Genomic DNA, 24,541 nt, shown 5'->3' on the forward strand with positions numbered 1-24,541 from the left:
ACCGGGGGCGTGGCCACAGTCGCGAGGAGCAGGGACAGCGGGGACAGACCGGTGCTGGGGGTGGGGACAAGGACCGGGGGATCCCGGGAGACACGGCCCCCGTGGGACAGCGGGGACAGACCGGTGCTGGGGGTGGGGACAAGGACCGGGGGATCCCGGGGGACACGGCCCCGCGTGGGACAGCGGGGACAGCCCGGTGCCGGGATGGGGACAAGGACCGGGGGATCCCGGAGGACACGGCCCCACGTGGGACAGCGGGGACAGCCCGGTGCCGGGATGGGGACAAGGACCGGGGGATCCCGGGGGACACGGCCCCGCGTGGGACAGCGGGGTCAGCCCGGTGCTGGCGGTGGGGACAAGGACCGGGGGATCCCGGGGGTCACGGCCCCACGTGGGACAGCGGGGACAGCCCGGTGCTGGCTGTGGGGACAAGGACCGGGGGATCCCGGGAGACACGGCCCCGCGTGGGACAGCGGGGACAGCCCGGTGCTGGGGGTGGGGACTAGGACCGGGGGATCCCGGGAGACACGGCCCCCGTGGGACAGCGGGACAGCCCGGTGCTGGGGGGACCACAGTTCCTGGGGGGCAGTGGGCCCCCCAATACCTGGGGAGACAGCGGTGCTGTGGCCCCATGGGGACCCCTGGAAAGATGGGGCACCTGTGGGGGACGGTGGGAATAGCCCCGTGTTTGGGGACACGGCAGTCTCGGGTGCCCTGTGGGCTCCTGGAGGACAGTGGAGACCCCCCCTCAGTGCCTGGGGTGCCGGGGGTCCCGTGGGGTCCGGGGAGCAGCAGGGAGTGGGGTGTTCCTTGGGACCCCACAACGCCAGTGCTCCAGAACCATTTATTGGGGAACACGAAACACAAAGACAAGTGACAGGGTTGCGGGGACACCGGGCACCCTGCGGGCCCTGGAGCGGTGTGTAAGGCACGTGGCTGGGCCGGGGGCACCACACATCGTCCCGGCCTGCAGAGGGGGGCACCGCTCCGACACCCCCAGCCTGGTCCCAGAGCCGCGGCAGGGGCAGCCCAGCAGCCCCGCGCCGCTCTTCGGCACCCCCGGCTGTGCGAGGATGCCCCAGCAGGGTTCCCGAGCAGGGGGTGGCCAGGACCCCCGTGCCGGGGCCGTCAGAAGGAGGTTTCCTGCACGGCGTAGAGGGGGGCACCGGTGCTGCGCACGTAGCCCTGTCCCTCGTCCCCCTGCCGCTCGGGGCCGGGGGGGGACAGCCCGTTGGGCACCGCGTGGCTCTTCTCCGTGCTGTCCCCATGGCCGGGGGCCTGTGGGGACACAGCGGGGCAGGGGAGGCACAGGGACGGGGGAGGCACAGGGACAGGGGAGGCACAGGGGAGGCACAGGGACGGGAGGGCACAGGGGAGGCACAGGGACAGGGGGGTACCCCCAAGTCCCCACCTGCCCCCGGGGTGCTGGGGGTCTGTCCCTCACCTGGGCAGGGTCGGCCCCCCCGCAGCACAGCCAGTGCCGGATTTTGGGGGGCAGGCAGCAGAGCAGCCAGGGCAGCACCGGGGAGATGGTGCGGGGGTCCAGGGCCGCAGCCGGCATGGGGCCTGGGGGGGCAGGGCCGTGAGGGGGGCAGGGGCACGGCGGCAGCCCCCCAGCCCCCCGCACTCACCGGTGAGCAGGCTGACCAGGACCCCCACCAGGATGACGGTGGTGGAGTTGTGGGCGCTGTACCACATGTAGGACAGGCTGTAGAAGCGCTGCAGCCCCGTGGGGCTGGGGGACATGGAGTCAGCAGCAGGGGCAGAGCAGCCACCCTGCACACCCTGCACACCCACCTCACACCCTGCACACCCACATCACACCCTGCACATCCTGCACACCCTACACACACACCCTGACACCCACCCCACACCCTGCACACCCTGCACGCCCACCTCACACCCTGCACACTCACCCTGCACACCCTGCACACCCACATCACACCCTGCACATCCTGCACACCCTACACACACACCCTGACACCCACCTCACACCCTGCACACCCCCCTGCACACCCACCCCACACCCTGCACACCCTGCACACCCCCCTGCACACCCTGCACCCCCACCTCACACCCTGCACACCCCCCTGCACACCCTGCACCCCCACCTCACACCCTGCACACCCCCCTGCACACCCTGCACCCCCACCCCACACCCTGCACACCCAGCCCCCGAGCCCCTCCCAGCACTCACCTCGGGGGCGGTGCTGAGGTGGGGGGCAGCAGCGTGGTGGCCAGGGCAGTGCTGAGGTTGCCCACGGTGAGGAGTGCTGTGCTGTTGGCCGGGGGGTCGCCCCTGGCCCCCGCTGCGCTCTGCAGGAAGCTGCCGATGCCGATCCAGAAGGCCATGGCCAGCCCGGCCAGCAGCCCCACGACGGCTCCCTGTGACGGGGGACAGAGAAGGGCGCTGGCCCCCGTGCCAACGCGGGGTGCCCCACAGCTCCCCACAGAGCCACACGGCGGGGGGACGCTGGCCAGGTGGGGACACTCACAGTGGGGTTGGCGCAGGGGAAGAACATGCCGAGGCAGAAGAGCCCCAGGAGCGGGCCCCCCACCATGCCGAAGATGCTGATGGCCGCCTGCGGGGACACGGCCGTCAGCACCAGCCCCATGCCCTGGGACCCCTGGGGGTCCCTCACCCCTTCTGGGGTGCCAGGGCTGAGGTCCCTCACCCCTTCTGGGGTGCCACAGCCCCTGCCTACCTGCAGCACGGGTCCCAGCATGGAGGACACGTACGCCATGCCCAGGCAGAGCAGCCCGTAACCGAGAGCTGGGGAGGGGAGTGGGGTGTGATGGCAGGGCTGGGGACCCCCCAGCACGCCAGCCCCGCGGCTGCCCCCCGGCCACCCCCGTCGCTCACCCAGCAGCTTGGAGAGCAGCGTGGCCCGCGACTCCGACAGCCCGGGGAGGTGCGGCCGCACCAGGTCCTCCATGGTCACCGTGGCCAGCGAGTTGAAGGCGGAGGAGATGGTGCTGGGGAGGAGAGGGAGCAGGAGGGGGCTCGGCCGGGACACCTGGGCACACCTGAGGCACCGCGCCAGGGCCAGCACTCACCTGAGGGCGCTGCTGAAGAGGCAGGCGACAAAGAGCCCGGGCAGCCCCGGCAGGTCCCGCAGGATGTCCATCACGAAGAACAGCACCAGCTGTGGCAGGAGGTCAGTGCAGGGCTGGGGGCAGCAGGGGACGAGGGAGGGGCTCTCAACCCACCTGGTCAGAGGAGGCAGGGCGCTGGCCGGGCGCCAGCGGGTGCTCGCGGTCGTAGACAAACATGACGAGGCCGGTGAGGCAGCTGAGGCAGAGCACGATCTGCTGGCAGGGGAACACGGCGTAGCAGGAGCTGCGGGGCCGTGGGGCTGTCAGACACGGGCGCTGGCGGGGGCCCACCCCGGCTGCGGGGAGCCCAGCCCAGCCCCACTCACAGCTTGGCCTCGCGCTCGCTGCGGGCGCTCAGGTAGCGCTGCACCTGCGCCTGGTTCACCCCGTACAGCGACAGCATCATGAAGATCCCGCCCACAGACAGCGACCAGAAGGTGTGGCGCTCCAGGGGGCTGGGGTCCAGGCTGTGGGGAGCACCAGCGGGGTCATGCTGAGGGTCCTCACTGGCACCCCATACCCCACGGGAAAGAGGGTAACAGGCGTGGGCCACACCACCACTGCAGGGTCCCTCTCCCCCTGCCCAGGCTGTCCCAGGTGTCCCCCCAGCAGGACAGGGGGTCCCAGGAGCCAGGGTCCCTCTCCCCCTGCCCAGGCTGCCCCAGGTGTCCCCCCAGCAGGACAGGGGTCCCAGGAGCCAGGGTCCCTCTCCCCCTGCCCAGGCTGCCCCAGGTGTCCCCCCAGCAGGACAGGGGGTCCCAGGAGTCAGGGTCCCTCTCCCCCTGCCCAGGCTGCCCCAGGTGTCCCCCCAGCAGGACAGGGGTCCCAGGAGATGACTCACTCGATGCCGGCGATCTTGCCCTCCTGCTCGGCCACGTGCCACACACGGGCCATGCCCCCCACCCGCCAGGCGCCCACCACGATGACGGCCACCTGCCCCGCCAGCATCACCAGCGTCTGGAACACATCTGTCCAGATGACGGCCTTCAGGCCACCCTGGTGGGGACACACGAGGCCCATCAGCACGGGGTGACAGAGCTCACCTGGCACGGGGCGCACAGGGACCCGCAGGGCAGCAGGACTCACCAGCGTGGTGTAGAGTGTGCAGACCAGCCCCATGGTCAGCACCGCGCTCCAGAGGTCAAAGCCCGTCACTGGAGGAGGCAGAGGACATTACTGGGGTGAGGGGCACAGCCCCCCGGCACGGCCCCCCACCTGTGCCCATCGTACCTGCGTTGAGGGCCAGCGCGGGCGCGTACAGCACCACCCCCATGTAGATGACCTGCGGGCAGGGAGAGCAGCGCTGAGCCACGCCCAGCCCCCAGACTCGGCAGCCCCACGCCCCCAGCCCCACTCACCATCTGGAAGATGAAGGTGATGGTGCCGAGCACCCGCACGGTCTTGTTGAAGCGCAGCTCCAGGTACTGCCAGGAGAGAGGTCAGGGCACCTGACTGCAGGTGCTCTGTGCTCCCCACAGGCCCCCTGCCCTCCAGTGTCTCCTCTGCCCTCCCGTGTCCTCCTGCCCTCCTGTGTTCCCCCTGCCCTCCTGTGTCCCCCCTCTGCCCTCCCGTGTCCCCCTGCCCTCCCATGTCCTTCTGCCCTCTCTGTGTCCCCTCTGCCCTCCCATGTCCCCTCTGCCCTCCCATGCCCCCCTGCCCTCCCATGTCCTTCTGCCCTCTCTGTGTCCCCTCTGCCCTCCCATGTTCCCCCTATCCTCCCATGTCCCCCCTGCCCTCCCATGTTCCCCCTACCCTCCCCATGTCCCCCCTGCCCTCCCCATGTCCCCTCTGCCCTCCCCCTCCGTGTCCCCCTTCCCTCCCCTGTCCCCCCTGCCCTCCTGTGTCCCCCCTTCCCTCCCCTGTCCCCTCTGCCCTCTCTGTTTTCCCTGCCCTCTCCGTGTTCCCCCTGCCCTCCCGTGTTCCCCTGCCTTCCTCATGTCCCCCCTGCCCTCCTGTGTCCCCCCTGCTCTCCCCGTGTCCCCTCTGCCCTCCCATGTCCCCTCTGTCCTTCTGTGTCTCCCCTGCCGTCCCATGTCCCCTCTGCCCTCCCATGTCCCCCTGCTGTCCCCGTGTCCCCTCTGCCTTCCTCCTGTCCCCTCTGCCCTCCCCGTGTCCCCCCTGTTCACTCCCGTGTCCCCGCTCACCTCGTAGGTGCTGGTGATGCGCAGCCGGTAGAAGACGGGGATGAAGATGTGCGCGGGGATGAGCAGCCCCAGGAGGTAGGAGCAGCCCAGGAACCAGTACTCGGTGCCGAAGCGATAGATCTCGGCGGGCACGCCCAGGATGGCCACGGCCGACTGGAAGGAGGCCAGCAGGGACAGGGCCACGGGCAGGCAGCCCATGTCACGGTTGGCCAGCAGGAACTCCTGCACCGTGCGCTGCCGGTCGCCGCTCAGCGCGTAGAAGATCCCGATGGCCGAGGAGAGCACGAGGAGCAGAGCGAAGATGCTGTAGTCGATGGCCGTGAACTCCATGCCGAGCGTGTCCCGGCGCCGCCGCCGCGCCGCCGCTGCCCCCGCCGCCCTCGCCCCGCCGGCCTCATGGGCGCACCTGAGCCCAGCAGAGCGTCCCGACCGGCACCGGCCCGGCCCTGCCCGCTGCGGGAGGGACGTGTCAGTGCTGCGGGGACCTTCGCTCGCTCTGCTTAGCCTCAAGGAGACAGAGCGGGGAAAAACGGCTCGTCCCACCTCCTCCTCCTCCTCCTCCTCCTCCCGCTGGGCCGGGCTTGTACCCCTCGGGCCACCCCACCTGCCCCGCTGAAGGAAACTGGAGAGTCTTCAAAGAGCACCAAGACAATGGCTGCAAAAACAGTCCCACCCGGGCCCCCCGCAGCACCGGCACCGCCAGTCCCGGCGGAACGGGCCAAGCTCAACACAGCCGCCTCCGGTGCGGGACAGCCCCGGTCCCAGCCGAGCCAAAGCCAACACGACCACCCCCGGAGCTGAACAGCCTGGCGCCTGCAGTGCCACTCCCACCGAGCCAAACGCAACCTGGCCCAACCACCCCAGCACTGCACAGCCCCACCAAACCCGGCAGCACCGGTCCCGCCAGCACCAAAGGCAGCCCAGCCCAGCCACCCCAGCAGCCCAGGGCCCTGCCAGAACTGCCCCGGTGCAGAGGGACGGACAGGGGCCAGCTGGCAGCCTCAGGGCAGCAGCCAGGTGGAGCAGACACCTGAGCATCCACCCTGACCCCCCCTGACAGGGATCCCCCAGAGCCCCCTGCGCTCTGCCCCCAGCCTGGCTCCTGAGGAACAGGAGGGGACAGCCGGGCACACTGCTGCCCCTGCCTGTCCCCACATCCAGAGGACATCCAGAGGACTGTGGCTTCGGGCACCTGGGAGCAGCAGGTGCCACAGGGCTGTGGATACCCCCCGTCCTGGCCTGGGAGGGGGTGCAGGCTGTGGGGGACCCTCTGTCCCAGCAGGGCAGCGTTAGGAGCACAGAGAGGACAAGTCTGGCGTGGGGGCGGCAGCCAGGGAGTGGCACAGTGCCCACCGTGGTGCCATTGTGATCCCTGGAGGAATGCTTGCCTGGGAAATGCTTGGTGGGATTAGGCTGAGCCCCTCCTGGCAGCCCTGGCACAGCCTGCCTGGGCCTGCCCGCCGCCACAGGGCCGGGGGCAGCAGAGCTGGCACGGGGTTCTGAGCGCCTGGGTGGGGAATGGGGTGAGAGGGCAGCGTGTGTGCCGCCACCAGCCCCGGCCTGTCCCTGAGCAGGACAGGCCCCACGTGCAGCAGCTCATGGCCAGGGTCCAAGGTCGCTCCCCGCATTCCCCCGTGCAGACTAAACACGGGAGGTCACAGCGCGTCCTGGCGGGCACGGCACAGCCCCAGCCCCCCGCACGGCCCTGGCCCAAGGCTCCCGTGCCCCACAGACCCCTCGGCGCCCCCGCTGCCTCCAGCCCTGGTGTCCCCACACCCCCGCCCCTGGTGACCGCAAACCCTGCTGCCCCTCACCCAGGCGGTCCCAGAGTGCCCCACAAAACGCAGCAGTGCCAGCCCTGGGCCGCGCTCTGCCGGCCCCAGGGTGTCCCGTGTCCCCGCGGGGCGAACCCGCTGCCCTGTCCCTGCCGTGCCCAGCCTGCCTGCCCCGGTGCCCCGCTCCTCACCCTCCATCACAGCCTTCCTGTCACCCCGTGCCCTCGGGGACCCGGCGCTGTCCCGGTGCCCTCATCCCGGGGCTCGCAGGGGCTCTACTCGCATTCCCCGGTGTCCGCGGTGTCCCTAACACGGGGCTCCGCTCCCTGTCCTCGGTGCCCCCATCCCGGGGCTCTGCTCCCCGTCCCCGATGTCTCCATCCCGGGGCTCTGCTCCCCGTCCCCGGTGCCGCCAGCCACCCCATCCCGGGAGCCCCGGCCCCGCAGCCCTCAGAGCGCCCGGTCCCGGTGGCGGGAGGCGGCGGTGACCTTGTCCCGGCGGCGACACTCACCGGCGGCGGCAGCACTCTGCCCATGTGCCGCCGCAGCCGGGGCGCGCCGGGATGACGGCGCGGACAGGCGGGGCCGCTTCCTCCCGCCCGCCGCTGACGGCATCACCGCGGGCCCGCGCTGGGCTCCGCTCCGGTCCCCATCCCCATCCCTATCCTCGGCCCCGCCGGCGCTTCCGCCCGCCCGCCGCTGACGGCATCACCGCGGGCCCGCGCGGGGCTCCGCTGCCGGTCCGCTCCGGTCCCCATCCCCATCCCGGCCCGGCCCCGCCCTCGGGCGGTCACCGCGCCCCGGTGCCCGCGCTGCGGGAGGCCCTCCGGGGCCCGGCTCGGGTCCAGAGGGCGGCCGGGCCGTACCGGCGGGGGGGAACGGGCACGGAGCTGCCGCCACCCGCTCGGGCTCCGCCGGTGGCGCGGGGATGCGCGGGGCCGGCGGGGCCGTGCGCGGGTTCGCGCTGCTGCTGCTGCCGCTGCTGCTGCCCCGGGCCGCCCGCGGGGCCGCGGTGAGCACGGGGAACGGGGCCACGGAAACGAGGGAGGGCCGGAAACGGGGGGCTACGGTGGGCACAGGATGTCAGGGATCAGGGGTGCCGAGAGGTCAGGGAGCGGCCGGTTCGGGAGGTCCCGGGGGGAACCGAGGGTCGGTGAGTCCCCGATCGGGGGTGTCCTGGGGTCGGGGGTGCCCGGGCGTCAGGGAAGTCGTGGGGTGCCCTAAGGCCGGGGAGGTTCTCCTTCTCCGGGGAGCGGCGGTACCGGGGCTTCGGGGATGGCCGGGGTGGGGGATGCTCGGCAGTCGGGGGCTGCCCCTGTGCCGTGCCCCCTCGGCCTCGGGGGGTGCTGCCCATGCCCCCTCGATCCCGGGGAATGCTGCCCATGCCCCCTCGACCTCCCCAGGTGTGCGGGCTCTGCCCGGGGCCGCCGCGGAACGGCTCCATCGTGGCACGGTTCTGTGAGTCCCGGCACGACACCGAGAGCGACGGGCGCTGCTGCCGGGAGCGGGGCCCGTCCCCGGGGCAGCTTCTGGGGTACGGGGGCCCCGGGGGAGGACGGGCATGCACAGGCTGGGGGCGAATCTGGGGTGCTGGGGGGTCGGGGGCTGCGTGAAGGGGGAGCTCGGGGGATGGAGTTTTGGGTTCACGGCGGTGCCAGGGGAGTGGCGGGGCTGGGGAATGCCTGGGTGGAGCATCCTGGGTGGTGGTGCAGGGGGCCAGGTACAGTCCGGGGCTGAGATGGGTGCTGGGGGTCATGAGGGCCTCAGGGGAAAGTGTGGGGGACAGGCGTGCTACTGTGTCCCCAAGCACTGCTCCTTCCCAGGCTGGACCTGAGCAACTGCTCCCTGCAGAGCGTTCCCCCGGGACTGGCCGAGGCCACCACTGCCATCATCCTGTGAGTTCCCCGGGCCCCTGTGGTCCCTGTAAGGAGCTGGGCCGGGCTGGCAGAGGGCGTTGGGGCAGGTGTGGTGGGACATTCCTGTGGGCCCAGCTCAGCACAGCCGTGACCCGCTGGTCCCGGGGGCACTGGCCACTTCCTGCCCTCGTGGCTATCAGTATCAGTCCACAGGGTGTGACCAAACAGAAACCGCCCCCGTTTTTGAACAGGGAGCCCTGGAACCTGTCTGTCCAGGCAGCCTCACCCCTGAGCCCAGTGGGAGCAAGGGACAAATCCTTCTGGAGCTGTCATGTCACAGGACAGCCAGTGGGGGCCTGTGCTGGCACCTGAGATGAGCCACATGGTCACATCTTGGCTTTTGCCACACTCCCAGAGTGTCCTCATCCCCGGGTTGGAGAGGCAGGAGTCAGGGAGGTGCCACGTCCAGGGCACTGGCAGGGCTCAGGGCTCAGTGTCCAGACGAGCCCAGTGAGCCGTGCTGGCCCTAGGGCATCGTGACACCTCAGCTCATCAGTGTTTCTGTTAATGACCAAGCGCTCCCTCACCGTGACACCTCAGCTCATCAGTGTTTCTGTTAATGACCAAGCGCTCCCTCACCGTGACACTTCAGCTCATCAGTGTTTCTGTTAATGACCAAGCGCTCCCTCACCGTGACACCTCAGCTCATTTGTTAATGACCAAGCGCTCCCTCAGCAGCTCCACAGAGACCTTTGAGCCCTGTAGGGCTGCAGGGCTGCACTCCCAGGGCCTCGGGTGGGCAGGGGGGTGCTGGGGGCATGGGAACCGCCTGAGTTCAGTGCAGTGCCGGGGGTACCCCTGGTGCCTGCCAGGCCGGGGGTGCAGGATGGCACTGAAGCTCGGTGTGCTTGCAGGGACCTGACTGAGAACCCACTGACAGCTGTCCCCAGTGCTTCCTTCCTGGGCTTCACCCACCTGCAGAGCCTGTGAGTGCTGGGGGGGCCGGGCTGGGGTGCCCGCGGTGCCCGTGCTGAGCTGTGCCCGCAGCGCGGTGCCGCCGGCGCTGGAGTGCCCGGGCGGGAGTGACGCCTGGCAGCACGTGACAGTGGACAGGAGCAGCCGGCTGTGCCAGGGACAGAGGAACCTCTGCAACAGCTCCGTGCAGCTCGGTACGGTGCGGGGCTGGCACTGGGTGCGTGGGGCTGGCACTGGGGTCTGGCCTTGGCGCCTGAGCCCCTGCTCTGCTCTGCCAGCCTGGCCGTGTCCTGAAAACTCCGTGTGTGCCCCCGACGGCCCCGGCCTCGTCCAGTGCCTCTGTGACAGTCCCTTCCATGGCTACAAGTGCCTGCGTGAGGTGAGTGCTGTGGGACTGCCCCTGGCTCTGGCTGGAGCAGCAGGGGCTGCAGGGAGCCGTGATGCTCACTCCTGGTCCCGGGCAGGGCACGTTCCCGATGCTTCTCTTCGGAGGAATCCTGGGCACCGCCACCGTGTCCCTGTCCCTGCTGCTGTGGGGCACCCAGCGGAGGAAGGCCAAGAGCCCCTGAGCAGGGCAGGAGGCCGTGCCTGGGCTGGAAGCTCTGGGGCTCAATAAAGCTGCAGGTCCTCGCTGTGTGTCCGTCTGCTTCCTTCCCGGGGGAAGGGTGGGTGCAAATTCCCACTGCTATAGATACATATTATGATATTGCCTTTTTGCAAATATTGAAATGGGTTTATAGGGGTAGTGTTAAAGTAACTTTGTTATAAAGATATAGATTTTACTTCTGTTGTTAATTAAGCTTAGACATAGCAGTGCAATAGCTGATATCAGTGTGCTTGTGTTGAAATGCCTGCTGGGATGGGATAACATGCAATGCACACAGGGTGAGCACACCTGTACAGATCTGCCAACTGCCAGCACTCACCGTCTGAGGACAGTGTGGACCAAGGCCAAAAAAACGGATAAAGAAAAGGAGCCAAAACCGCAGCCAAGAAACACACGTGCTCTGAAAAGGCAAATCAAAGGAGGGGCCATGTAAAATAGTTCCTGGAAAATGTAAACTAGTTTATGGATATGCACGAGGGTCTATGAATATGCAACAGGCTGATGTAATCAAAAGGTATTTCAGGGGTATCCCCGAAGGTAACAGGGTGCTCTTGGCTGAGTGCCAAAATGCACCCTTTGCTGGATGGTATGCATCCCCTATTGTCCTTTATTGCAGGACAGGAGAGTGAACCTGTGTTTCACAGCATCCTCCCCGCTCCGGCTGCGCTCGGGGCAAGGCGTGGAGGGGCGGGAGGAGCGCCCGCCCCGGGACCTGCCCGCCCACGGTCACCACTGCAGCCGTGGGGAACGGCGATCGACCGGGAACCGGCCGGGCTCGGACCGCTGGGGGCCTGAGGGTTACAGCCGCGTTTAGAAAAACAACGGTACCATAGCTCGATTCTGTCATTGACCAGCGAGACCAGGGGAGAGCGCGAACGCAGTCCCCCACTACCACAAATTATGCAGTCGAGTTTCCCGCATTTGGGGAAATCGCAGGGGTCAGCACACCCGGAGTGCAAGGGATGAGCCTCGCCCTGGGAAAACCACCTGCCTGATCATGGTGTCTCCCCTGCCAGGTAAGTATGCTCGACATCCCACCCCGCCCGCCTGCCCCGCCCGACAAACGCCCGCAGAGCACACGGCCACACCCGGCCCGGCCCCGCTCCCGCCCGGCCCCGCCATAAGGCCCGGCCCGCACGGCTCGGCACGGCCCGGCCCGCGCCAAGCCCAAGGACGCGCCAGGACAGAGCGGGCTTGGCGCGGGACGAGGCCCGGCATGCCGCGCGGTGCTGTCTAATCTGCATGGACACGCCCACACTCCCCGCTCGCCCCGCCCCGCCCCGCCCGGGCCGGGCCCCGCCGGGAGCCCCGAGAGCCGCGGAGCCGCCGCCCGGGCCGGGCTCTGTTCCCGCCGCTGCCCAAGGGCTCGGGGCCCGCCCTCTCCCGCTGCCGGAGTTTCCTTTTCCCCGGGCGCTGCTCGCTGCTGCCCTGCCCCTCCCGGGGCCTCCGGTCCGCACCGCCCGCTCCTCCCGGGTCTCTCTTTTCCCTCGGGCACGCTCGGCCGGGCGGGAGAGTCGCTGGGACACCAGTTCTGTCTGCCGGTACCGATGAACGGGTGAAAACCGGCAGAATTCCGTTCAATCCTGAGATATAATTTCCCGCTCCAGGGCACAGAAAAGGCGGCTCCGTTCACCCTCAGGGCTGCGAGAGAAGCGTCTGTCACACCCGGCCCAAAGGGCGTCCGTCTGTCACACCCGGCCCAAAGGCCGTCCGTCTGTCACACCCGGCCCAAAGGCCGTCCGTCTGTCACACCCGGCCCCAAAGGGCGTCCGTCTGTCACACCCGGCCCCAAGGCCGTCCTGGTCCCTGGCACCGAGCCCAGGAGCGCGCCGCGGTTGGGGACGAGCCGTGACCGCCGGCGCTCGGGGCGCTGAGCTCCCGTGGCTCTGCCCCGTCCCTCCCGACGGTTCTGCTGCTCCCGGGGGGATCGGAGCGGGAAATTGGAGCTGGCAACCCCCCAAACTGTCCAAAAGAGCCTGTGGACGCTGCCAGGCCTCGCCGGGGCTCTCGTTCCATCGGGGCTGGGCTTTCCTCCCCGCTCGGACTCCCGGCTTCAGCTCAGCTTCTGGGGAACTCTCGTTTCTCTCGCGCCCCAGGGTCCCCAAAGCCCAACCCCGAGGTGTGAGGGCACCTGGATGTAGGAGCGTGCTCTCTGTTGAGGGAGGGATTAAATTATTCCTTCTCTGCTTAAAAAGGCAAAAAGCCCAGAAGTTTCTCTCCCCAGTTTGGTAAAAAGACACCTCACAGGACTTTAAAGACTTCACCTCACACCCAAGGTTACCTAATGAGACAAAGGCTAAAAAGTCTCACTTAGGTAATTCACTAGAAAAAGAAGAGAACGAAGGAAATAATCGCTTTAGTGGGGTGTTTTAGTAGGAGTAAGGACATCTTGCCCTGCCTCAGATTTTCTCTGTAAGAGCTTTGTTATTTTGCCTTTTATTAAAACTTTTCCTGTTTCCAGCACTACCTCAGAAGCCATCCTGCTAATTTTGTGCCGTTTGTGGTAGCTGAGCTTCCTCAAGTGTAATAAATTCTCTGAGAGCTCCAAAGACCCAGCTCAGAGAGAAACCCTGAAACTTTCCCTGGGTGAACGGGCAGAGCTGCACTTTCCATGCCTTTTCCAGGGGAATTTGCAAACTGCCCAGAGTCCTTTGGGAAAGTTAATTGTGCGTTTACCTTGGAAAGTTAATTGTGCATTTACCTTGCACAGCAAACCCCACCTGAGCAGAGGCAAAGGGCACTGGGGCACGTGGAGATAGCAATGGGCTCATTCTGCATTCCCAGTCCTGAATTCCATGGGATGTGGAGGGATTTCCTGCCCTGAGAGATTTCGTTCTCTGAGGATTTCCTGCCCCGAGGGATTTCCTCCTGCTGCAGGAACAACACCAGCCTTTTACTCCAAGGTCCCTCACAGCCAGTGACTACAGAACAGGATATTCCAGTGTCCACTAGAAAATCCACGGCTCCATTCCCGGCTCAAGCGCACCCCAAGGATTCAGGGAGACAGGAGATGCCTGCGGTCCCCTTCAGCCCTGCCCAGCTTCTTCCTCTCCTGCTTCTGCCTCGTGTCCGTGCTCAGCCCGTCCTGCCTGCAGCCCACAGTGCGATATTTTGGGGGTGTCAATCCCAGCTCAGGAGCTGTCCCTGCTCAGGCCTCGCCTTCTGCCCCTGCGCTGCCTCGGACACAGATTTGGTCATTTCTGCCTCGGACACTGATTTGGCCATTTCTGCCCTGGCACAGATTTGGCCATTTCTGCCCCTGACACAGATTTGGCCATTTCTGCCCTGGCACAGATTTGCTCATTTCTGCCCTGACACAGATTTGGCCATTTCTGCCCTGACACAGATTTGGCCATTTCTGCCCTGGCACAGATTTGGTCATTTCTGCCCTGACACAGATTTGGCCATTTCTGCCCCTGACACAGATTTGGCCATTTCTGCCCTGACACAGATTTGGTCATTTCTGCCCTGGCACAGATTTGGCCATTTCTGCCCCGGCACAGATTTGGCCATTTCTGCCCTGGCACAGATTTGCTCATTTCTTGTGGCCCTTCTCCTTCCCTTGCGCTTCCTCCCGCGGCCGCGGGCACCACCGGGGCAATGCCCATCCCCTCTGCCCCCGTCCTTCCCGGAGCTTCCATCCCAGAGCCGGCACGGAGTGCGAGCAGCACCGTGAGGGACAGCGCCGTGCCTGCTTCCCGTGCCGGGTCTGGGTCCGTTCGGGGACTGGTTCTGTTCGGCATCGGGATCCGTTTGGGATCCGATTATGAACCGGTTCCGTTCCGGGTCCGGTTCCGTTCCGGGTCCGGTTCCGTTCCGGATCTGGTTCCGCACCGGATCTGGTTCCGTTCCGGATCTGGTTCCGTTCCGGGTCCGGTTCCGTTCCGGATCCGGTTCCGTTCTGGATCTGGTTCCGTTCCGGATCTGGTTCCGTTCCGGATCCGGTACCGTTCCGGGTCCGGTACCGTTCGGGAGGGTCCGGGGGCGCCCGGGCCGGGCCGGGTGCGCTCCGCCGCGCCGCCAGGGGGCGCTAACACGAGAGCGAGACACGAGGCGGGGTTTGGCTAAGGGGCGTGGCCACGCAAATCACAGCTGGACAGGAGGCGGTGCCGTGTGGTTGGGAGTGTGGGCGTGTCCATGCAAATTAGGCAGCACCGCGCGGCATGCCGGGTCTCGTCCCGCGCCAAGCCCGCACTGCCCTGGCGCGTCCTTGGGCTTGGCGCGGGCCGGGCCGGGCCGGGCCGTGCGGGCCCGGCCTTATGGCGGGGCCGGGCGGGAGCGGGGCCGGGCCGGGTCTGGGCGTGTGCTGTGCGGGCGTGTGTCGGGCAGGGCAGGCGGGCGGGGCGGTGTGTCGGGCATACTTACCTGGCAGGGGAGACACCATGATCAGGCAGGTGGTTTTCCCAGGGCGAGGCTCATCCCTTGCACTCCGGGTGTGCTGACCCCTGCGATTTCCCCAAATGCGGGAAACTCGACTGCATAATTTGTGGTAGTGGGGGACTGCGTTCGCGCTCTCCCCTGGTCTCGCTGGTCAATGACAGAATCAATGGAGCAGTGTTTGGAGCCCCGCGGGGGTGGGTCAGTTGTCTCCCTCAGTTGCTCTCTGCGCCGTCGGTTTGCCTTTGGCAGCCGTCTGTCTCCCGGCCGCCCCTCGGCGCCCTCGCTCTCTGCCTGTCCGGCCCGCTCGCTCTCCCGTCCGTGCACAAGCGGCACAAGTTCGCAGTCCCTCGGCAGCTGCCGCCTTTCGCCTCTTTCGCTCCCCGCTCCCGGCCGAGCAGCGCTCCAAGCGGGCCCGGCCCGGCCCGCGCTCGGGTTCGGCTCCAGGGCACGCTCCGCACCCCGCTCCCTTCGCTGGCAAGGATGGGACCAGAGATTCCGTCCGGCTCGGGTTGGGCAATGGCACCCAGAAATCAAATCGAGCCCCGCAGCACCCGTGCTGCTGGTTGAGCAGGAATTGTTTATCGCGGCGTGCCGGGCGCGGGAGAGAGAACTCGGCCTTCCGTGCGGGCCTGGGTCACGAGAGGAAGGAGGTGTGCTAATGTCTTTACAAATTCTTTGATGGGTGAAGCTATGGCTGTTAACGAGTTTGAAATGGGTCCGAAGGCCTCGACTGACTTCGGGCCGCAGGTTTGCTGCAGAGCCCAGACAGCTGGGCTCCTGAAGGAGCCAAGGGTCTGCACGAGGCTGAGCTTCTGAACTTTGGGCTAAAATAACGGGTGCAAGGTGGGTCGGGAGGGCTGCGCCTTCCTGGTACCTCAGCCGATGGGAAAGGAGGAGGGCAACGTGCAGCTGGGAGTTAGGATAAAAGGAGGCTGCACCCTCCAAAATCCCGAGAGAGAAAACCCCACACATGTGAGCTCCAGTGGACTCTGCCTTTCTTTGAATAGTTGAAGAACTCCTCTATTGGAACATTACCAATATTGTGGATGGGAGATGCCTTGGCTTGTCTGGCCCTTGGTGCTGAACCAAATAGCAGCAACCATTGTGTTTCACCCCACAGATACTTTTGGCCATGGCTGTGTGGTGTTTCACCCCACAGACACTTTTGGCCATGGGTGTGTGGCGTTTCACCCCAGAGACACTTTTGGCCATGGGTGTCTGGTGTTTCACCCCACAGACACTTTTGGCCATGGCTGTGTGGTGTTTCACCCCACAGACACTTTTGGCTGGCTGGGGGCTGCAGCTGGGCACGTGGGGACAAGTCCAGGCCTGCAGGAGCTCTGGTGGGGCTGGGATGGAGCTTCCCCCCATATCAGGGTCTGCTCCTCAGGTTTCCCTCTGTGGAGAAGCTTTAGGACGATGGGGAAGGAGAGGAGTCGGTTCTGATGGAGGGTTTGGATCCAGAGCTTTGTTCTGGCCCACAGCCTCTGAACCCAGCCCCAGCTCCACCAGAACTCCTGACCCCGTGGGTGCTGCTCCTTTTAACCCCGGGGAGAGGGCAGGGAAGGGGTAGGGAGCCACCAGCCAGGGACAGGAGGGGAGGTCTCAAGGGACAGAGGACACCTGGATGGCCCAATGCCCCCCGGGGTAGAGAGCATCCTTTGAATCTGCCAATCATTCGACGCCCTTCTGGAATTCCAGGACTGACAGACAGGGCTGTGTAAAATAAAATGAAGCCACAGGGGCTAGCATCTTAGCCGGATAGCTGGTCCCTCGTAGGGTCAGAGCGCCCCAGGCAAGCAGTCTCAGGCTGGATACCTCAGCTCTCTGGAGGCTGGGGTGCCCTAGGCCAGACTGCGGCACAGCCGTGACCCCTTAGCAAGCTCAGTGATTGTCAGCTCTTAGTGAAAATCAGCTCTTTTATGGTTTCAGCTCTTAGCTTGCTCGTAGGGGCTGTGGCTGGCCGTGGCTCCTGGAAGGCAGAGGAAAGAGAGAGGAAAGGCAGCTTCAGAAAACCTATGATGGTTTATTCTGAGGGTCTCGCAAAGGGTCTTGAAGCTGCTCTTCCAAAGGAATGGGCCAAGACAGCCCCTTTTATAGGGTTAGGGAGGATTGAAAACTGACCAGTTGTAAGGGTTAGGGAAACTAGCCTGTGGGGTCACAGAGAGATAAACAGGCCTGGAGGACCAGAGTGAGGGCTCCTGGTTCAATTCCTCTGACTCAGCAAATACCTATCTCTAAACATCCCTCCACGGAGCTGTAGTCAGCCCTGCGCCTGCTAGAGTGCTGGGAGGGGTCAGGGAGGGAAAGGAGAGGTGACTGACACACCTGGGAGGGAATCTTCAGGGGAGGGACCCGAGGTTCTGAGGTAGACCCTGAAATCAAAACACAACAGACTGTGTAGGTGCCACCCTGTCAATGTGCTCTCCTGGACGGTGCAGAGCCCAGTGCCAGCCATTGTCACCCAGGGAGGTGCCACCACCCTGTCACCAGTGCTGAGCCAGTACCAGCCATTGTCCCGCAGCGAGGTCCTGCGCAGCCCCGCTGCCCTGCCAGTCTCTCGGAGCCCCGTGTCCCTTTTCCTTGGCAGGCTCAGCCACCAGCGGAGCTCTCGGTGTCCCCGACACAGCCCTGGTCACCCCCGGCCCCTGCGCTGCCCCACGGCGCCTCTCCCGTTGGCGGTCCCGTGGTGGCCGCGCTCTCCTGCGGCTCCAGCCCGGCCCCGCTCTGCTCTGACACCGAGTCCCGGGCGGCACCGGCACCGGCACCGGCACCAAGACCAGGACCGGGATCAAGACCAGGACCGGGCCGGGCGGCTCCGGCGAGCGAGGGGGCGGGGCCTGGAGTGGCCGGGCGGGGGGCGGGGCAGTGGGAGCGCGCGCAGAGGCGGCAATGGCGGCGCGGCACTGCCAGCTGTGGGCGTGTCCATGCAGATTAGGCAGCACCGCGCGGCATGCCGGGCCTCGTCCCGCGCCAAGCCCGCGCTGCCCTGGCGCGGGCTTGGGCTTGGCGCGGGTCGGGCCGTGCCGGGCCATGCGGGCCGGGCCTTATGGCGGGGCCGGGCGGGAGCGGGGCCGGGCCGGGTGTGGGCGTGTGCTGTGCGGGCGTGTGTCGGGCAGGGGAGGCGGGCGGGGCGGGGTGTCGGGCATACTTACCTGGCAGGGGAGACACCATGATCAGGCAGGTGGTTTTCCCAGGGCGAGGCTCATCCCTTGCACTCCGGGTGTGCTGACCCCTGCGATTTCCCCAAATGCGGGAAACTCGACTGCATAATTTGTGGTAGTGGGGGACTGCGTTCGCGCTCTCCCCTGGTCTCGCTGGTCAATGACAGAATCCATCGATCTCTTTCTGGGGAGTTGTTGTGTTGTCGTCGTTTCCGAAGTCCCTTCATAACTGAGGCAAGGTCGGTGTCGCTCATGTGCTCGGGGGACAGCGCAACTCGGCGCTGGATCGCGTTACCGGAGGGGGTCAGAGCAGAGCGTCCCCGACCCGTCCCCGGGAGGTGGCTCGGGCATAGCCGGGCGTCCTGAATCGTCTCCCGCCGTGCCCTCCGCAAAGGAGCGCTGCCGGTGCCCGGGTTATTCCCCGCTGGAATTGGAGAGCGGCCCCCGAGGGGGCTCTGGAATGCCCTGTCTGGAGCCGGGATGGCCCCGGCCGGTCCCACCCCAGTCTGCGGGCCCAGGGGAGCGCCTGGCGGAGAGCGGTTCCGAGCAGGTCCCCGCGAGGCAGAAGGGCCAGAGATGCCTGTCCCGCTCGGTGATCGCTGCCCGGGTCGCACCGATCGGGTTCGAGAGTGCTGCCGCACTTCCAGCGGCAGGAACTTGTCCTTGTGAGCCATGAGAGCTGATATAACAGGAAATTCATCCCCTTTCTTGCTGAATAGAAGAAACAGTGCACAATGTGGTGCTTAATGGTAACAAACGAGATAGCGCAACAAAGGACGCTTTTAGCTGCAAATATACAAAAGCCAGTCTGAAAAGAACAAGCAGTGAAGCTAAAGAGAAAAGAGGAGCTGCCAAGAAAAAGTTTGCCAGAAGCCGAGGCAAGACAGCTTTGGAATAACCACTAGAAAACTTGTAAGGAACTGTTTATGGTAAAAGATTACAGCAGAGACCATGAAATAACTCAAAACAAGTGGGTGAAGTTATGAAAACAATTTTTTAAAAAATGTAATTATGTCTTAGAAAGTAAAGGAATAAAAATACTGTAACACTAGATAAGGGAAATAACTTTGTCAGGAAAATCTACAAACGCCAGAGGTTAATGTCCAAAAAGGAGACAGAGGAGTTTTTCACCTTTATTCAAATAAAGGCAGAGTCCACTGGAGCTCACGTGTGTGGGGTTTTCTCTCTCGGGATTTTGGAGGGTGCAGCCTCCTTTTATCCTAACTCCCAGCTGCACGTTGCCCTCCTCCTTTCCCATCGGCTGAGGTACCAGGAAGGCGCAGCCCTCCCGACCCACCTTGCACCCGTTATTTTAGCCCAAAGTTCAGAAGCTCAGCCTCGTGCAGACCCTTGGCTCCTTCAGGAGCCCAGCTGTCTGGGCTCTGCAGCAAACCTGCGGCCCGAAGTCAGCGGAGGCCTTCGGACCCATTTCAAACTCGTTAACAGCCATAGCTTCACCCATCAAAGAATTTGTAAAGACATTAGCACACCTCCTTCCTCTCGTGACCCAGGCCCGCACGGAAGGCCGAGTTATCTCTCCCGCGCCCGGCACGCCGCGATAAACAATTCCTGCTCAACCAGCAGCAAGGGTGCTGCGGGGCTCGATTTGATTTCTGGGTGCCATTGCCCAACCCGAGCCGGACGGAATCTCTGGTCCCATCCTTGCCAGCGAAGGGAGCGGGGTGCGGAGCGTGCCCTGGAGCCGAACCCGAGCGCGGGCCGGGCCGGGCCCGCTTGGAGCGCTGCTCGGCCGGGAGCGGGGAGCGAAAGAGGCGAAAGGCGGCAGCTGCCGAGGGACTGCGAACTTGTGCCGCTTGTGCACGGACGGGAGAGCGAGCGGGCCGGACAGGCAGAGAGCGAGGGCGCCGAGGGGCGGCCGGGAGACAGACGGCTGCCGAAGGCAAACCGACGGCACAGAGAGCAGCTGCGAGAGACAACTGATCCCCGCGGGGCTTCAAACACTGCTCCATTGATTCTGTCATTGACCAGCGAGACCAGGGGAGAGCGCGAACGCAGTCCCCCACTACCACAAATTATGCAGTCGAGTTTCCCGCATTTGGGGAAATCGCAGGGGTCAGCACACCCGGAGTGCAAGGGATGAGCCTCGCCCTGGGAAAACCACCTGCCTGATTATGGTGTCTCCCCTGCCAGGTAAGTATGCCCGACATCCCGCCCCGCCCGCCCGCCTGCCCGACAAACGCCCGCACAGCACACGCCCAGACCCGGCCCGGCCCCGCTCCCGCCCGGCCCCGCCATAAGGCCCGGCCCGCACGGCCCGGCACGGTCCGGCCCGCGCCAAGCCCAAGGACGCGCCAGGACAGAGCGGGCTTGGCGCGGGACGAAGCCCGGCATGCCGCGCGGTGCTGCCTAATCTGCATGGACACGCCCACAGCAGTGGCAGTGCCGGTACCGGTCCCGCGCGCTCCCGCCGGCCGTGGCCGGGGCTGCGGGATCACCTCCCCGCCCGGCCTGGACTGCGCGGTCTCCGTGCCCGCCGGACCCGCGGGAGCGTCACCCGGACGGCCCCAGCGCTGCCTCTTGATATAAAATTTCGACAGCCAAACCGAATTTTATTTTTATATCTTTCATTTTAAAGGAAGTAAGCAAGCAGCGCTGGGTGGCCGGGGAGTCACTGCTCCGCTCACGGCACACACCACTTACAAGTTCACCAGAGTATACATACTGGTTTTAAGGCTACAAAGCATTTTCCAGTGCGCTGTGTTAGTCTGAATCAGCAAATATCAGTAAGCTGCAATCAGCAACTTCATAATCTTTCCAGGTGGTTTTTGGGTTCCCCTCCTTGTGGTCGTCGGGAGAGAGCATTTCATTCGTGTCTGCTGCAGAATTTTTCTCTGGTACCAGTGCATCAAGCTTTTTATTATACATAAGCATTTAGTTGCTTTGTTGCAATATCCCTTAGCTTAACCACAACTTCCTCTCTTTTATTCTAAGCATCAATCATTTTTGCTACCTCATCTCTTTACTCTACTGTACTTCTTCTATTTTTTCGTTCAATGCTTTATTTGGCTAATTGGCCAGAAAGTTTCAAAACCATTCTCTGTAGTTATCCCAGGGAACTCCTCCACTTTTGCCACAGGAGATAAGAGCATTTGCTGATTCCATTGACAATTGACACGAACCACAAAAAAACATTTTTCACACTCTCCGTGCCGGGGCTCGTCCCTTGTTTGCCCAGCTCTGCTGAGCACTGACACCCCAGCTTGGGCCAGCCCCTGGTCCAGTCCCTGTGCCGTGGGGCTGATCCTTGGGTTGGTCCAGCTCCTGGTCCAGCTCCTGTCCCTGTGCCATGGGGATGGTCCCCAGGTTGGTCCAGCTCCTGTCCCAGCTCCTGTCCCTGTGCCATGGGGATGGCAAGGACAGTTCTGAATTCGCTGGCCATTGGCACGGCACTGCTGGGCCAGGGCGACTCACATCACCCTGCTCCCCCCGGAGCTCTGGCACAGGGGTGAGAGACAGCTGCTCACTCTGAAAATTTAAAAAGGTTTATGAAACCTTAACAAAAATGCAACAAAGGACTCCATAAGGAAAAAGCTGCAGCGCTGGGAACTGCCCCTTTTGGATACCACATGGCCAGTTCCCTTCAAGATGGATGCCCAGGCTTTTATACCCCTGGGGCTGCATCAGCCAGGCCTGGCCCCTGCCAAGGTCTGTCAGGCAGCTCTTCTGTGCCATTTATCAGGGCAGACTGCTTCCTTGTAACTGGATTGGAGCTCAGGTGATGCCATGCCTCACCCCCTAAGCACCAAGCTTTTCCATTCCCAGCTGCCCCAGGTAAGGGACACCTGTGCAGCTTCTTTTACCTGTCCTGGACAGCCCAGGCTGTCTGATGGCAACAATACAGGGGGGAAAGGAACTGTGGGGAGAACAGAGAGCATCTAAACTACAGTAACATAACTACACATCACTAAAGCTTTTGTTAATATTCACACAATAGTTATCTTTTAATTGCCAGAGCCATCATCTCCTTATCCATCTGTAACACCGGGGTCCCTGGAGCTCAGGGCCCCTCGTCACTGCAGCCTGGGTGTCCCATTGCCCCTACTTGTCTGCCTGGGGACATGTGCAAACCAGGGCAGCCCAGGGAATGTTCCTCTGCCTGCTCTGGGGTGCCCTGACCCCAGGGCAGCACTGACTCTGACCCTCACTCATGGAGAAAGTTTCCTGGAGTTCAAGATAGACTGGAACCCACACAAGTGTGAAATAGATTATAGAGAGCAGTGTGGGTGTGTCACTGGGTGAGAAATTGAGGTTCTGGGATTTTTAGTGTGTTGTGGATGGAAGCAAGGTGGAGGGCACAGGGTGTGGTCCTGGGCTTCTTCTTCATGCTTCCTCCTTCTTCTCCATGGGTTTGGGTGGCATTCTGTAATTGGGCAGAAAAGTCCCATTGTGGGCTCTGTGGGATGTTATTGGGTTAAAAGGGAAAATAATCCAGGTGTCAGTTCTTAATTGGACAGTTTAGTCTTAAAAGATCTTGTACCAAGAGATTGTTGGCCATTTTGTGCCTTCTAATGAAAGGCTGCAGAACTCCCAGCAGTGAGACTGTTTTACTGTAAGAAATAATAAACACCTGAGTCCCAACATGAACTGCTGTCTCAATCCAGACCCAGAGAAACAGACAGGGATGGGCTGTGCAATGACAGACAGACTCCAGCCAGAGCCCTTCCCCCTCCTCTCTTCTTCCTCTCCATCCCTTTGTGCACTCAGGATTGCTCCTCTGGCCCCTGCCTGCCCCATCCAAGCCCTGTTTCCAGGCTCCCCATCCCTTTGTGCACTCAGGATTGCTCCTCTGGCCCCTGCCTGCCCCATCCAAGCCCTGTTTCCAGGCTCTCAAGGTGCAGGCTGGATCAGCTGAACCCTCACGGACACAAACACCGACAGTGACAAACCCAACAATGACCCCTCGATGCCACCCCAGCAGGTCCCTTACTCATCCTCCACGCTCAGAAGCCATTGCTTCCCATCTGAAAGCTTTGCTCCAGGTCTTCCAAACAGCGGGAGAAGTTTGTGTTGGATTTTGTGAGAGGGCATTTCAGTTCTCTGCCTTTGTTCTGCAGACGGACAGCACGTGCCATGGTTTGAGGGGATCCTCAGCCCATGAGCAGCCAGCCTATCCCTGAGACCCCAACCAGCAGGGACAGGAGAGGGGCTGGGGCACTTCCCTGAGACCCCAACCAGCAGGGACAGGAGAGGGGCTGGGGCACTTCCCTGAGACCCCAACCAGCAGGGACAGGAGAGGGGCTGGGGCACTGTTGGTTTCTCTGGGTCTGGACTGAAGGCACTTGAGACAGTAGTTCATGTTTGGACTCAGGTGTTTATTATTTCCTATCAGTCAGGGGTTATTTCTAATCAGGTGTTATTTCTTACAGTAAAACAGTTTCACTGCTGTGAGTTGGGCAGCTTTTCATTAGAAGGCACAAAATGGCCAACAATCTCTTGTTCCAAGGTCTTTTAAAGTTAAACTATCCAATTAAGAACTGACACCTGGATTATTTTCCCTTTTAACCCAATAACATCCCACAGAGCCCACAATGTGGACTTTTCTGCATAATTATAAAATACCAAACCCATGGAGAAGGAGGAAGAAGCATGAAGAAGAAGCCCAGGACCACACCCTGTGCCCTCCACCTTGCTTCCATCCACAACACACTAAAAATCCCAGAACCTCAATTTCTCACCCAGTGACACACCTGCACTGCTCTCTATAATCTATTTCACACTTTTGTGGGTTCCAGTCTATCTTGAACTCCAGGAAACTTTCTCCATGAGTGAGGGTCAGAGTCAGTGCTGCCCTGGGGTCAGGGCACCCCAGAGCAGGCAGAGGAACATTCCCTGGGGTGCCCCGGTTTGCACAGGGCACTGTGCTGGCTTTGGGCGTGCAGGGCCCTCTGGGGACGTGGTGGCTCTGGGGTGAAATGAAAACCGGAGTTTGATGGCCCCTGCTTCCCTGGGAGTGTGAGTGGGCATCTCCACAGCACTGTGTGCTCCTGGGTCAGGAGAATCAGTCCTCAAACAGCAGAGGTTCATGTCCCAAAAGGAGACAGAGCAGTCCCTTTTTGGCTTTATTCCAATCCAGGCAGAGGCCACGGGGCATCCCCTGGGGTCTCTCCAAGTTTTGGAGGATGCAGCCTCCTTCTTATCCCAATTTCCCAGCTGCATTTCCCTTCTCTCTTTCCCCATTTCCGAGGGACCTGAGAGGTTCAGACTTCCCAAAACGCCTGACACCAGAGATTTCCCCTCTAATGTATAACCCTCCCTTTTCATTTTTAATTCTTACGGAGTTTAGGGGTATTTTCTCTTCCCCATTGTTTCTTTCATCTCTCAATGTCTAATTTAATTTATCAGCAAACTAAAATTTATTTGTAAAGCAAATCTCTTTTTCCACTCATCAATCAGTGAATCCTTCCCATTGTTCTTTCATCTCCCAGCGCTGGTTTTACCTCCCAGCAGACCCAGAGCTGATTTGCAAAGACAGACCCACCGTTCCTCTCAGGGGCATTCCCTCCATGGGCTCCCACGGTGCTGCT

At 63.4% G+C, this 24,541-nt stretch overlaps 2 protein-coding genes and 4 non-coding genes across 8 annotated transcripts; 3 read left to right on the forward strand and 3 right to left on the reverse strand.

The window, feature by feature from the left end:
* Positions 1-830: 830 nt before the first annotated feature.
* Positions 831-7,571, reverse strand: SLC5A6 (solute carrier family 5 member 6). The gene is made up of 16 exons (XM_059843227.1): positions 7,527-7,571; positions 5,241-5,693; positions 4,455-4,520; positions 4,327-4,378; positions 4,183-4,250; positions 3,938-4,092; positions 3,423-3,563; positions 3,211-3,340; positions 3,058-3,146; positions 2,864-2,976; positions 2,706-2,773; positions 2,496-2,582; positions 2,198-2,385; positions 1,632-1,735; positions 1,445-1,566; positions 831-1,278 (listed from the first exon to the last, which is right to left on the reverse strand). The coding sequence occupies exons 1-16, from the start codon at positions 7,548-7,550 to the stop codon at positions 1,129-1,131; spliced, it is 2,010 nt and encodes a 669-aa protein (XP_059699210.1). The 5' UTR covers positions 7,551-7,571; the 3' UTR covers positions 831-1,128.
* A 35-nt stretch (positions 7,572-7,606) lies between these two features.
* Positions 7,607-11,463, forward strand: ATRAID (all-trans retinoic acid induced differentiation factor). Of its 3 annotated transcripts, none has more exons than XM_059843228.1 (7): positions 7,607-8,026; positions 8,418-8,548; positions 8,838-8,909; positions 9,785-9,856; positions 9,918-10,039; positions 10,124-10,224; positions 11,069-11,463. In XM_059843228.1, the coding sequence occupies exons 1-7, from the start codon at positions 7,943-7,945 to the stop codon at positions 11,264-11,266; spliced, it is 780 nt and encodes a 259-aa protein (XP_059699211.1). In that variant the 5' UTR covers positions 7,607-7,942; the 3' UTR covers positions 11,267-11,463. The 3 variants fall into 3 exon arrangements, with proteins under 3 accessions (XP_059699211.1, XP_059699212.1, XP_059699213.1); XM_059843229.1 differs by lacking the exon at positions 11,069-11,463 and adding an exon at positions 10,730-10,921; XM_059843230.1 differs by lacking the exon at positions 11,069-11,463 and adding an exon at positions 10,310-10,475 and having other exon boundaries at positions 7,613-8,026.
* On the reverse strand, positions 11,313-11,476 carry LOC132325917 (U1 spliceosomal RNA). Its single transcript, XR_009486072.1, has one exon. It is a non-coding gene; the product is annotated as a U1 spliceosomal RNA (small nuclear RNA).
* Positions 11,477-14,809: 3,333 nt separating this feature from the next.
* LOC132325918 (U1 spliceosomal RNA) lies at positions 14,810-14,973 on the forward strand. The gene has a single exon (XR_009486073.1). It is a non-coding gene; the product is annotated as a U1 spliceosomal RNA (small nuclear RNA).
* A 3,006-nt stretch (positions 14,974-17,979) lies between these two features.
* On the forward strand, positions 17,980-18,143 carry LOC132325900 (U1 spliceosomal RNA). The gene has a single exon (XR_009486056.1). It is a non-coding gene; the product is annotated as a U1 spliceosomal RNA (small nuclear RNA).
* Positions 18,144-19,991: 1,848 nt separating this feature from the next.
* LOC132325903 (U1 spliceosomal RNA) lies at positions 19,992-20,155 on the reverse strand. The gene has a single exon (XR_009486059.1). It is a non-coding gene; the product is annotated as a U1 spliceosomal RNA (small nuclear RNA).
* Between the last annotated feature and the right edge of the window lie 4,386 nt (positions 20,156-24,541).

Source organism: Haemorhous mexicanus, chromosome 3 (assembly GCF_027477595.1).
Source record: "Haemorhous mexicanus isolate bHaeMex1 chromosome 3, bHaeMex1.pri, whole genome shotgun sequence".
In the NCBI taxonomy this organism is placed as follows: domain Eukaryota; kingdom Metazoa; phylum Chordata; class Aves; order Passeriformes; family Fringillidae; genus Haemorhous; species Haemorhous mexicanus.

What these genes read in the sequence shown, in the direction of transcription:
- SLC5A6 (XM_059843227.1), bottom strand. Translation starts at nt 7,550, where the DNA reads ATGGGCAGAGTGCTGCCGCCGCCG. An exon ending in TCACCTTCATCTTCCAGATG is followed by an intron (nt 4,379 to 4,454) that starts GTGAGTGGGGCT and finishes CCCTGCCCGCAG; the next exon opens with GTCATCTACATGGGGGTGGT. An exon ending in CCTGGTCAGCCTGCTCACCG is followed by an intron (nt 1,567 to 1,631) that starts GTGAGTGCGGGG and finishes CTGCCCCCCCAG; the next exon opens with GCCCCATGCCGGCTGCGGCC.
- ATRAID (XM_059843228.1), top strand. Translation starts at nt 7,943, where the DNA reads ATGCGCGGGGCCGGCGGGGCCGTGCGCGGGTTCGCGCTGCTGCTGCTG. An exon ending in TCCCCGGGGCAGCTTCTGGG is followed by an intron (nt 8,549 to 8,837) that starts GTACGGGGGCCC and finishes GCTCCTTCCCAG; the next exon opens with GCTGGACCTGAGCAACTGCT. An exon ending in CAACAGCTCCGTGCAGCTCG is followed by an intron (nt 10,040 to 10,123) that starts GTACGGTGCGGG and finishes CTGCTCTGCCAG; the next exon opens with CCTGGCCGTGTCCTGAAAAC.